Source organism: Carassius gibelio, chromosome B9, assembly GCF_023724105.1.
Source record: "Carassius gibelio isolate Cgi1373 ecotype wild population from Czech Republic chromosome B9, carGib1.2-hapl.c, whole genome shotgun sequence".
In the NCBI taxonomy this organism is placed as follows: Eukaryota; Metazoa; Chordata; class Actinopteri; order Cypriniformes; family Cyprinidae; genus Carassius; species Carassius gibelio.
The window spans coordinates 13619542-13633088 of record NC_068404.1 but is presented as its reverse complement, the minus strand read 5'-3'; the positions used below and the strand labels follow the sequence as shown (position 1 = coordinate 13633088).

Here is a 13547-nt window from a genome sequence, read left to right as displayed (position 1 = left end):
TCGTGGTATCGCTGGCCCGAGGCTCAAACCCACAACCTCATACTCATACTCTGTAACCACTAGGCCACGACTTCCCCATACAGATATATATCGATACCACGATTTAGGTGCCCTTAGGTGCCAACGAACCCCCACCTGCTCCCCGGGCACCGCAGCATAAATGGATGCCCACTGCTCTGGGTGTGTGTACATGGTTTATGTGTGTTCACTGCTGTGTGTGTGCACTTCGGATGGGTTAAATGCAGAGCACGAATTCTGAGTATTGTTCACCATACTTGGTTGTATGTCACGTCACTCATTCACTATTTATACTGACTACAAGCTTTGAATAGCATAGTGTATAATGTTATAAAAGCTTTTTATTTCAGATAAATGTTGATCTTTAGATCTTCCTATACATTAAAGCATCCTGAAAATGTGTATTTATATAATATATTTTGGATCAAATAAATTCAGACTTTGCTATTTGAGGATTTTATTATTATTTTTGCCTCGTTTGCTTCTATAATTGAAGAAAGATCTGATTGTTTTAAATTCAATTTTGTGAAAAATAAATGTAAAGTCTTGGAATGTATATTCATTCAAATAAAGGTATTTATGAGAAAAGGTAATTATTGAGAAAAAAATAGGGTTAATAATGCTTCAGGCTCATTCGAGGGTCTCTTTCAGCTCCCTAGCATTTACTTTGAAACAAATTTGAAGTAATACTTTCTCGTAAAGCATACTCCAATAACCTGTTTAATTCACAGCTTTGAAAAATCACTCGAGTATATGGTGTTCAGCACATTGCATTACAGTATTTCCAACCACAACACTCATTGTGCAGTATTAGTATTTTATTAAAGATTTACATGTGTACAAAAGGGAGGTGGGTGTACAACAACAAGTATACACAATTGTTTTGACAGTAATAGAGTGCAAAGCTTCTAAAAATGTAAGCCAATTCACAGGGTATATACAATACACTTCTAAACGTTTGAAACACTATAAAATCCTACCAGTTCTGTACATAGTGTCCAAAAGATGTAAGCTATCGTACAAAAAGTGCATGATGTGTTAATCCAAAATGAGTGGGATCAAACATTGCTTTAGATTGATTGGTCTTTTGTATGCATGAAAACAAATACACATAGTCGCATCTTTCGGAGTTCACTTAGGCCAGCATGGCAGTAGTTCAGTCTCATTGCATACAGGATGCATACAAGAGGGGGGAAAAGGTTACTGTCAGTTCAGAAAAATGAATAAAGATTCTATCACTGAAAACAGACAGAATTTGCATGTCTCTGAAAGCTGAGGTCAGTTTGTCCTTCGATGGGCCAATTCAGATTCTTCTGTCAGAAAATAATTGGTTTTGTGAGGGAAATCAGGTTGCATAAGCAGTTAGACTGCAGATCTGGACCGTGAGCGCCTGCTGAGGAAAGATTGCTTCCCTAATTTGTCACGCTTGAATGCGTAAATGACACGTCAGGCAGACGGTTCGAAGTTAAAGAGTAGCAGCAGATGATGCACTTGCCAACAGATGACACGGGTACACTTCAGTACATGCTGGAATTGTTGATGGGCATTTTTAATTAAAAGTCTCTTTGGCTGCTAACATCTCTTAAAACTTTCTGTCCTCAGTGCAAAATATATGACATACTACAACCAAAATGTGAACCCTTTTTGCTTTAAAACAACTCTTGAAAGTCAGATAATTGACAGATAAAAAAAATATATATATATTATACATCAAGAACTTTAAAAGCCTTAAACAGTTTGGGTCAACTTTGTAAACAAAATACAACTTACGTCAATGAAGGCAAACTGAAACTTAAGTTACCAACTGTTCAGTTTTCTCTTGAATTTTCAGAAGCAACTGAACGTGAAAGGAAAAATGAAACCTTTTAACATATCTATACATATATATGAAATAGCTGCCAAAAATGCATATGCTGTAATAGATAACATGTATTCTTTACTTATGTTATCACATTATCAATTACAAAGACACTGCCTCCCAGTTAGTAATGAAATAAAAAAATCGACCATATAACAATAACAAAGCTTATGTAATATTTATAAAACATGCTTTTGTTTATAATGCCAGAGATAGAATGTATTGGATTGTATTTCATCCAATTATAGCTCTATGATACACAAGCATAACATCAAAAGTGATCTGCCAAATATGATCGAAATAATTGTGAAGAAATGTGTAACCTGAAAAATATTTCCTGACATTGTAATGTGAATTCTGGGGTATATTTGACCAAATATCTGCAATAACATTACCTTTTTATATTGAGTTTGTGCAACTGTTGCTACTGCAAAGGCAGTATTTTATTAAATTAAATGATTTATGTCCATTTCTGTCCTCTAAAAATGAACACAATGGCAAAATCGAAACATACACAGGCTATATTGTAGCTCTGTATACAATACACAATATTTCTGTTCATAAATGGCATAGATTCTGTAAATTCTGCTTTAATTATTTTATATAGCTTGTTCATATTTAAAGGTAAAAACACAATAGAGCACTAATACACCAAATAAAAGTAACAGTCAGACACGTTAAACCTTTCGAACCTCAAGAGGGAATGATGCCAACTCCAAGACAAAAAACCTGAAATGTCAGTTAAATTATTAATATTGTACATTATTTGTATCTCCTTGACGACTTGTACACCAGCACACTGGAGAAAAAAAAGAGGTAAACATTTTCCCACAAACCCCTCATTTGAGTTTCGGTTTGAGTCCAGAAGTGAAGATGGCTGAGAACATACTTGCGTGTTTATGTCCACAGTAAAGTTTTCAGCATTTTTTTTTTGTCTTTTATGACATGGTCCAATATTTCTCGAGGAAATTTGTGTTCCTTCATGTACTTGTGTGTTAAAACAGGCAGTCTGCAGCCATTTAAAATAAGAAAACATTTAGAAAACATGCGTCCGTGTCTGGCTGACTCGTCCTTTAGTCTCTGTACACATAAGTCCGCCAGAATGAAGGTAGAACGGGTGGTACATCACTCTGATTTGTGACAGTACAGGTCTTTGAGTGCTTTGAGTTCCTCGATGAGAGTTTTGTTCTGGTTCTCCAAAACGGCCACACGGTTCTCCAGACACTTGACATATTCCTTTTTCTTTCGACGGCACTCACGAGCAGCCTCTCTAAAGGGGGGAAATATATCTGAGATCTACTTAGCAGATGTTTTGATGAATCTTTTTGGTCCAAAATGGGGTTGACACAGGCCCGTCGTCAAGGGGGGGCATTGGGGGGCAGTGCCCCCCCAAATGACTTTTTGTGCCCCCCTAAACGTAACGCACAGAACAATTAACCAAACTTGCATTACTGTGCATTCACACCGCCGGCGTCGAGAGCGTCAAAGTGGCCGGAAGTCATTCATTTTCAATGTAAACCAGAGAGGAGCTGCGCGGCGCGACTTGGCCTTTGAGAGCGTCGAGCAGAGTTTAAATCAAGGCAACTTTATGGTAATGAGCTATGACGCAGTTGGGCAGCAATCAATCGGAACGTAAAAGTCAACCGCTTGAGAGGATTCCAGAGGACGCAGCTCCGATCATATTAGTTCCAAAGCAAAATAGAGGACAGGTTGATTATTTCTGTTTCGCGTTTGCAGTAATCTATGATGTGTCCCTGTTTGCGTACAGGGACATAAAAAAAATAATTAAAAGTGATACGTGTACCAAGGTGTCTGAGATCGTTTATTTTAAGTAAAGGATCTTGAAATTTCGTCCACAACAACATTTAATGAGATCAACTTATAACGTTAACCTCCTTGTGGTTAGTCCGCATAAGATCAGCAAGTCTGTTTGCTTTGCGGCCACTTTTAATACAAAATAAGAATTCAGTCTACGTGACTACGTCAGACCATCTGAGCGCTCACGAATCTTTCTGCAGCATCGTGAACAGAACAGCAAGGGCGAGTTTTCACGCTCCCGACAGCGCCGGTGTGAACGCGCAGTTAGACGTATAATATTGAATGTTATTGAATTAGATCACTGCCCTAATAACGTTATTTCAGCAGAACTTGGCTCACATGAACAGTAATCACTACAACGGTAACACTAGAAATGCATAACACATTACCTTCAGAAATGATTCAGACGATTCATTATTCAACGCATTATTACACAGAACATAATTTTAAATATAATTATATTCATAAATGACTGTTAAAACATCCCAAAACAGCACCCAAACCTTGCAAAGACCTACCTCATTAATTATTCAAATACAACAGCCAATGGCAAGTCTCCAGCAGCAGACCTTTCAATATGTTATTTTTGTGTTAGTAGTTTTATTAATTCAAATTACAATATGCAGTTTGTGTGTAAGTATATGTATATGTATATATAAATCACGCAATTCATTTAGTTAAGCATAAAGTATTGTATTGTTTTTTTGGCGGTTTTGGAAATGTTAAGAGACAATAAACAGAGACGTTGAGATCAAACGGTGAAGTATTTTATTTGAATAATTGAACAAAACAAGACTATTGTGGTCTATTTTAGTTATAGCCTAATATTGGTTTATGTTATGGTCTGTCTCAGATCATTAAAAAAAAGTGTGCCCCCCTATGAAAATTAAATGCCCCCCCATTTGGTTTGTTCTGGCGACGGCCCTGGGTTGACAAGATCAATTAACAGAAATGTCACGATTCTCTGTGTTACAGCAAAAATTCCTTTATTTAAAGAGAAATATTATACTGCACATGCCTTTATTTAAAGATGAATGCTATTATACATATTAACAAACAAAATTAAAACAATTAAAATTACATGTATCCTTCAAATATTACATGTCCTTTATCTCTTTTGTTTTGTTAATTATATTTATTCATGTATATTATCAACATAATGAAAAACAGCAGGTATTTTAGGATACATTTACTATAAATTCTAATGCGCAGATCCAATTTTTGTCTGTGTTTTCACATCACACAGGCTATATTTACACTGCCTTGCATACATCTGTCAGATAGCTCTCAAGTATTGAAATTAGTCAGTAATCTGTGGCGCTGACACAGTAAAAAGATATTGATATTGTATAATCAAAAGTTTAGATTATAAGAAATTAATAAGTCTGTTCAGCAAGGACATATTAAATCGATCACGTCTAAGGGTAAAATATAAATAAATAAATGCTGTTCTTTAAAACATTCTGTTCATCAAAGAATCCTGAAAACAATTAATCACCATTTCTATATTAAGCAGCTATTTTCAACATTGATAATATTAGGAAGTGATCACTCCTTGATCACAAAATCAGCATATTAGAATGATTTCTGAAGGATCATGTGACACTGAAGACTGGAATGATGGCTGCTGAAAATGCAGCTTTCCCAATATTTCACAATAGTCCTATTTTAACAGTATTTTTAAATGCATCTTTGGTGTGTATAAGAAACTTCATTCAAAAATGTAAAAATAAAAATATTAACAACCCAAATGGTAATGTACATACACAAGAGTATCAACCGGTTCAGAAGGTATGAGCATAAGGTTGACTTTACGTTTGCTTTTACTAAAAACCTGTTACCTGTTCTTCATGAGGCGGACCTCCCTCTTGCGCGTGGCCTCTTCAGCACCTCCTTGGCTTGGCAGGGCCGGAGAGGATGCCATCACCACACCTGGAGCAATAGTGCTAGTTGGGGCAGTACGAATTTGATAGGCCTGAACATCTCCAGAAGCAGCTTACGGACAGACAAAATGCATCCAACAAACAATTAATCCTTAAAGCATAGAAACATGATGGATATCTTTAACACGGAATAGCCCAGAGTGAGACAGCAGGGCAAATAGTTGAAAACAATATAAAAAAGGATAGTATTTACTAACTTTAAGCAATTTCCTGGTTTGTATCTTTGTAAAAAATCAAGGGAAAACAGTCCAGCTCACCTTGTACTACCACTTGATTGCTGGGCACCAGTATCTGTTGACCGTCACTGGTCTGGGCGTACTGCAGGATGGTGGTCCCCGGCTGGGCTGCTGCTGCATTGGTCATGGTTAGAGTCTGCAATCCCTGCACTCCATCTGTACCATTATTTGCAAGCTGAATGGCTCCACCCTGTGTAATGGCGACTGAAGAAGAAACGGCCATCAAGAGGTGGTTTGGTGACAATTTGCCAAAAAATTGGTCTTGATTTGGTGACAAGCTGTGCACATGGAACCAAATATTTAGGGAATTATGGTAAAATGGTGCACCAGACATGTTGAGCAGTGCTTATAAAGTGGGAGGTGTAAGTCTGAACCTCAAAATATCCCAAACTTCAGTCATGGACTTACTGTACTGGCCACTGCTGGTCTGATATATTGGAGTTGGCACGGTCACTGTAGTGATGGCAGGCGCAGCGTCCTCCTCAGATTTCTCCTCTTCGATTCTCGGAACTCCTGGAGCGTCTGATGACAGGTCATTCAGGATTTTTCTGTAGATCACAGACAGCTGTTGGCTTGAAAATGTCCTTAGTTATGTGAAACCATTGAAGACCACATACATACCTATATGAGGGGCGTCTAGAAAGGATCTCTCTTCGTTTTTGAGAGTCAGCCACACTGTCCACTGACTCCTGTGAGTCCTCACTCTCCGCTACTGTGGAAATCTGATCAACAGATTTAGATCTGACCACATGGCACTAATTTTACATAACTGCATGTTAAGAGAACCATTGCAATTGAATAAAATGGAATGGAGAATGGAATACAAATATTGGAATCAAAACTGAAATTCATCTTTTCACTTGAAAATCAGTCATAAACATGAGATAGAGATATTGGAAGTTTTAAGCTGTCTTACCTGGACAGTCTGCACCTGTGGAGACTGAATGACTGAAGGTTGAGCAGCCTGAATCACTCCATGCACCTGTACTGTTTGACCATTGGGCAGCTGCACCAGGGTGACTGTGGGTCCTGTGGCACTAGCGTGTCCGGCAGCCATTGTTACCTATCCAACATCACACACACATTAAAACACAGTCATCCTGTCTCTAATGTCAGACTCTAGATTCAATCTTTTAGCTCTTCATGATTCAAAATAAACAGATTACGATAGAGCCTGAATTCTCTACATGGTAGTGATTACCATTACCAACTGATTATGTTCCTACCTGTGCAAGAGTGGCGATTTGGGCCTGTGTGATCTGTTGGTTCTCAGTTTCAGAGACCGCAGTGTCTGCACCCTGCTGGGCATCGGCTCCCGACTCCATGGTCATCGAGTTAACTGGTAAGAAACAGGATGGAAATGACAAAACATTGAGTATACATTTTTGCCACATGTACAAAGAAACAAAGTGCCATTATTTTGAAGTAGACAAAAACAATCAAGAGCTGATACATATATAATAGTTTTAATCATCATATATTCTTATATAATTTCATCCCACTGTTAAATTACATTTAGTGTTCCATTTAAATTTTGTAACAATCTTATTAAAAGGCAAAAAAAGAAAAAGAAAAAAAAAAGTTTAATGTTTGTTAATGGCCCACATCGTTCAAAATATATTATTTTGTGTTCAACAGAATAAATAAACTCAGGTTTGGAAGAAGTTAATATTGGTGAACTTGTATAATACTTGTTAATATTGGTGATCCCTTTAACATCCCACAAAACACTTTAGAACTATTTATAATATATTATAATAATAAATTCTTACACTTAATTATGTTGTCGTTGGCTAATTTCTGTGATTGTTTCATGTAAGCATCATCTTGCTGAAGAAGAGAGACTCGGGAGGTATGGATTTTAAAATGATGATAATAGGTTTAAAATAATGATGATGATAATTTGAATAAATACTGCAATAATTATGCAAAAATAAGAAATATGATTTCACAGTGACTTGAATTACATACATATATTAATATATGTCGAGTAAGTTAACACTACTTCCACAGCCTCACCCTGAAACGAATGTGGCATTGCCAGTGATGTAATGTAACCATAGACAGTAAAATAAAAATGTAACGAAGTAAAAATACTTTGTTACAGTAGCCTACTTAAGTATTTTTGGGAGTATGTGTACTTTACCTGAGTTTTTATATTTCAGCCCACTTTTACTTTTACTCCACTACATATCCTAATTAAAATGTATACATTTACTCTGATACATTTCCCCTAAGTATATTCGTACTTACTGCAAAATAGTCAGAAGAACAGACTGCAGGAAAGCAGGTTTGACAATCAGTGGTTTGGCGTTTGCAAGTTAAAGCCCTATTCCCATGGGATTATTTTTATCTAAGGACCTTGTGTGATTTTGAAATTACCCCACCCCATATCTGAATTTCGTGTGAAGCATTTGTACAGGATAAAGCCTGTGATTTTACTCAAATTTACTGATTTATCTCCCGGATACCCGTATGTCAAGGCTTTGGGTGCTTTCACATCTCTAGTTCGGTTAATTTGGTCCGAACCAAGGGCAAACAATTATACATTGTAGCATTTTTCACATTTTTGGTTCTTTTTCACACCACACTGATTGCTTTGGTCCGAACCAGTTGAAACGAACCAAAATGCAGTCACATGACAACATCCACATCACTCATTGGCCATGATGTATTTCCTAAACTGCTTTTCGATTGGTCAGAATTTATTAATTCTTCTTAACTCTGACATGCTCATGGTCATCAGACAAAATTCCTATGAGGCTCTGCACCTCCTCACTACTCCAAGTTTGTCCACGAGCTGCCATGCTAAAGACATAGACAGTAAAAGAAATGGACACAGCGACCCCATCGGATTGTTCGAGGTCGGATCACATTCTAACCACAAACGAACAGCTCCAGAGTTTGTTTGAAAGCGTACCGAGACCACCTCTTCAAGCAGGTCTCAGTACGCTTGTTTGGTCCACCTTTGGTTCGCACCCGAGTGCGATTGCTGCTTTCACACCTGCCCAAACGGACCGCACCAAAGGGGGAAAGCACCCTTTGAGAGTCCTGTTCTATGGTCCAGATCAGGGATGCCCAACCCTGCTCCTGGCAATCTCGGGACTCTCAAAGGGTGCTTTCACACCTGCCTCATTTAGTTTGGTTGAATCGTACCAGAGTTAATTTCCCCCTTTGGTGGACCAAACAAGCGTACCGAGACCTGCTTGAAGAGGTGGTCTCCGTATGCTATCAAATGATCTCTGTCTGGAGCTGTCCGTTTGTGGTGAGAACGTGATCCGACCTAGAACAGACCCAACTGCAAAAAGTACTGATCATTTTTGGACTAAACCAGCTGCCGCACTTTGCAGTAGAATCGATAGCCAGGAGCAGAATTGGGCACCCCTGGTCCAGATGGATTAAATAAAAAAATAAATAACTAGTTTCTTGCGATATGTCATATACATTTCACCAGGTTAAAATAATATCTCAAGCTTTATGCTTGATTTATTTGTAACACATCAACCTCAAAACCTTTTCAAGCTTCCTCTTTCTGCAAACTGTGAACTATGGTGTAGTGATATGAAGACAGCACCCAAAATACTATCAAACACTCCAACGCAGCTCCACTCTTCTTAAAAGATGGATAAAAAAGGTGCACAGGAAACAAAAACCTCAAAGTTATATAAAACCTGCCAAATCCCGCACATGCCAATTAGCACGGGACTATATTGTCACAGCACCTCGGTGTTCGGCAAAATATGGTAAATTAGGTCTTTTGCGGGGTAATTTTTACTTTACAGACATGGTTGATTCACACGGGATTAAGATCATAGACATCGGTAATACTAATTTATTTAGACTCCTGAAAAAAAAAAGTGCTTATGTGCTTGTGAGCACCACAGACAACCGCGGATGATTTCATTTTCCGCTCAAGTTGAGGCTGGGGTGTGCGATATACAGCATCGTCTGCGATAATATGGTAGTGTTGTTGCAATGATGCGCAATCAGACGTTATTTAAGTCGGCTATATCACCAAATCACATACAGAGAGAGCACGCACATTGATTTATTAGTCTATTAAAACTTAATATTCCAGGTATTCTAAATGTTCTTTATGCTTTTTATATTTATATAACTGAATTAAGCCTAGTTAACTTAATCTATATCACACAAAGAGTACAGTTTTTCTGCAGATGCATGAATAGCTTACATTTAATTATCATTTTTTATAAGTTCAGTAAAGCAAAATAAAGTAAAAGTAAAATATAGCTTTTTTTAATAGATGATTCAGCGATTCACTCATTAACAGAGTCAAATGCTTAGTTTCTGAATGAATCAGCCGTTGAATCATTCACCTGCTGTGACCTACTGGCGGTTTTAATTTCACATTTCGACTTTTTTTCATGTTTTAAATTATTAACAATAGTTAATAATTAACTAATTAAATAAACATACATTTTCATACATAAGTATCTGCCGTTTAAATGAATCAATGTCCTCTATGAGATACATAATCTGTATAAATACAAGCTATTTCAGCTGCTGATTCCAGAAATGTTTTCTTATGTTGGAATGAAAGACACTATATCGGATGAAGTGCTTTTTATTCTTACCCAAAAATACAAAACGAAAGAAATAGTTAAAACTGAACACGAACTTGCTACTCAAGCGTTGTATGAACACAAAATATCTGTACTTTTACTTGAGTATGTCTTTCTTCCTTGTTACTGTGACTTCTTTCAATAAATGTGCATTAAGTTTGATATAAGTACCATCCTAATGCCAGCACATTCATTACTATTCTAAAAAAAAATCACTGCATCCAAGCCAGGGGTATTGTAATACTAGGTATCACAATGTAGTTTAGCTGGTATAATATTGTAACATGATAAGAATATGAAAGCCCAACCCAAACAAAGTTTAATACCCACTAAAATGTCTTGTTCAGTTTTATGAGACAAGCAAATGAAAATGAAGCTCTAGACTTTCTTGGAAAGAGAAGCTAATTTTAGAATACACAAATATAGCCACGCATTAGTTAAGTATGACTAAATCGTTCCTGTGCTGCAACTCTATATAGAGCTTTAATTTAATCATTTGACATCACGTCGGAAATAAGGGCGCACATTTCCTGCACTCGAGACAAACGCAGTTATGAATCAATACAATGGGTGTTTGGTATAAAAACTGAGGCTGCAACACTGCATGTCCATAGATAAACGTTTTTCCCAGAAACCGATCTTGTCCATGGAAGAAACGGCATCAAATTTCTCATGTCTTCATTTAAAGTTGATAAATTTAAGATACAGAAACAAACTGGTGAATCATTGCTGAACATTTTTACGTTCAGGATACAGTGAACTCTGATGAATTAGCACAGAATATTGGCAGGTCTCTCTTGAAACATACGCCTACATAGGGCGATGCAATGCATTACAGTGCAAGTAAAAATTAATCAAAATCCCAGTGTGAATTTAAAGAGTTTGCAGGTTCTCATTAAATAAAGTCCCAGTGCATAACCCCAAGGTGCTCTGAATTTTTTTTATTTCTGCATTGGTCTACAATAGCATCTAATATTCGAGTGTAAAATTACTAGTGCACTGGCCAGTGATAAAAAATTAAGTACTGCAATAAAGGTGTCATCATATAGATTTTTTATTATTATTGAAAGTGTATCACAATATGCTGTCAATGCAGTCCTGGCTTCCCTTGACTGTTCAGCATTTGTAGATTTTAGAGTGCCTGTCCTCCAGGCCTCTTGGACACTGGAGGCTAAAGCTGAGTTGAGGAAAGTGGTGCTTGTAACATCCCACCACATTTTATTTTTAATATAGCATGAATTTTTTTTTTTTTCATTTAACATCACCAATAATAATGCAATTTACAGACAAAATAAAAAAGAAGAAAAAACGTCAAAAGGATATAAAAAAAATACAAAATAAAGTTTTTTCAATTAAAAAAATAAACAGTTTAAACAGTTTTTTCTTTAAAAAACTTCCCTTATTTGCTATTGGCTGAACCAACAAACAGAGTTTGAGAGAAACATCTTAAAATATCATAATGTTTTGTGATTATATAATATTAATATATAATGACAAAATAAATATATTAGAAATAACAAAATATTTTATTAGTGGCTGTTTTCCTCTAATTGTGTGTGAAACAATAAGGCCAATAAAGGACTTTAAAAAAGAAAAAGATGAGAAAGGGACCAACATGGCAGAAAGCATGAACTGACAGTAATGTGATCTCATGACGCTCAGAGTCTATCTGTGGTTTGATTGGTCATGCATAGTTCTCCCTCTACTTTTCAAATCCTATTTTCTGCCAGACAGATTATTCTAGGAAGCATGTAGTTGTTGTGCATTTATATATCTTTACATCTAAAACTATAAGTGAGCATCCATAAGACAGACTACAGTTATTCCAAAAGATAATAATAATAATAATAAATAAATAAATAAAGCTTATTTGCTTTTTTGGCATTGTGGACAGAACAGGAATAATGTCTTAAAATTCATAATCAAGTTGACTTGTATTTGAATAGATCTGTGGAATTTAATATAAAAATATGCAATACAGTACTGCATTTATTAGGCATATGCAATGTAAAGAAGCTAAATAGTTTTCAATATGTGTATTTGCTTGAGGGTGTGCAATCACAGCTCTTAGAATACAATGAAACAGTGCAATAATAACCCAGTCCTAAAGATCTGTAATCTAATCTGAGTGTGTCCAATAAATCGCACAATGCATCAAGGAAATCAGAGAAGATTAAATTATTCCTGGATGATATTAGAGTATTGCACCCTGAATCCACCCAGCAGCATACATTTTGTCTAGCCAGTGTGTGAAAGAAGCAAACAAGAAAGGGGAAAACCAACATATATGATCTGCACAGGTGCATTGAGAAACCCAGAGATGTTGTGCATCCATATTTCCCTGCATTTTAAATGATCAGCCATGCATCAAGATTTCCCACCCTGGGTTTGTGTTGCTCTAACGTTTGCATCCCCACCCTCTGCATGCAACAACTACAGCCGCCATGATCTCTTTGTTTCCAACGGGCCGAACCCAAACCAGACTCTTATGCCATTCGAGACGAGCCCTTTCCCTCCGGACACTTGTCTCCGCTTACCGATACAGACTCCCTCCGTCACTCTCGAGCCCTCGGAGCTCCACTTTTATTCAGGCCGACACGTAAGAGATCGCGTCAGGCTACACCTCCGTCGCGTCACCGAGAACAACAACACAGAGAACGAGACGAAAATCCGATCATCAACCCCAATGCACTGAGCGAGAGCTGCCGAGAGTGTGGCGGAAAAAGTCGAGTGGTGACGGAAATGGACGAAGCAGTGACGAAGCTTAACGAAACAGCGCGAATATGACATACGGTATTTGTACAAGACTTGTAAATGAATCTCGGCAGATGTTTTTAAACGGAACATTGTTGAGCGTACATAAAATTACCTAATAAATATAAAACATAAACGCTAGTTTTACAGCCTGGTGTTCAGCTTGTTAACTGGTATCCAATCATTTTAAACCAGCCAAAACTCAGCTTGACCAGGCATGGATCAGCTGGAACCATCAAACCATCTCATAGCTGGTGAAAAAAATAGCTAAAACCAGCATATTCATTAGAATGCTTTGCAATCCATCATATGCAAAATATTGCAAAACGTCATGTTC

At 37.0% G+C, this 13547-nt stretch overlaps 1 protein-coding gene across 1 annotated transcript; it reads right to left on the bottom strand.

Moving 5' to 3' along the window:
• Positions 1-818: 818 nt before the first annotated feature.
• LOC127965540 (cyclic AMP-responsive element-binding protein 1) lies at positions 819-13147 on the bottom strand. Its single transcript, XM_052566372.1, has 8 exons — positions 12994-13147; positions 7100-7212; positions 6790-6936; positions 6495-6595; positions 6282-6421; positions 5895-6077; positions 5536-5689; positions 819-3146 (listed from the first exon to the last, which is right to left on the bottom strand). The coding sequence occupies exons 2-8, from the start codon at positions 7202-7204 to the stop codon at positions 3002-3004; spliced, it is 975 nt and encodes a 324-aa protein (XP_052422332.1). The 5' UTR covers positions 7205-7212; positions 12994-13147; the 3' UTR covers positions 819-3001.
• Positions 13148-13547: the final 400 nt, after the last annotated feature.

Coding starts and splice junctions, on each gene's coding strand:
- LOC127965540 (XM_052566372.1), bottom strand. CDS start 7,204: ATGACCATGGAGTCGGGAGCCGATGCCCAGCAGGGTGCAGACACTGCG. Junction 6,937..7,099: donor AAATCGCCACTCTTGCACAG/GTAGGAACATAA, acceptor GATGTTGGATAG/GTAACAATGGCTGCCGGACA. Junction 3,147..5,535: donor GTCCGCCTCATGAAGAACAG/GTAACAGGTTTT, acceptor TCCCCCCTTTAG/AGAGGCTGCTCGTGAGTGCC.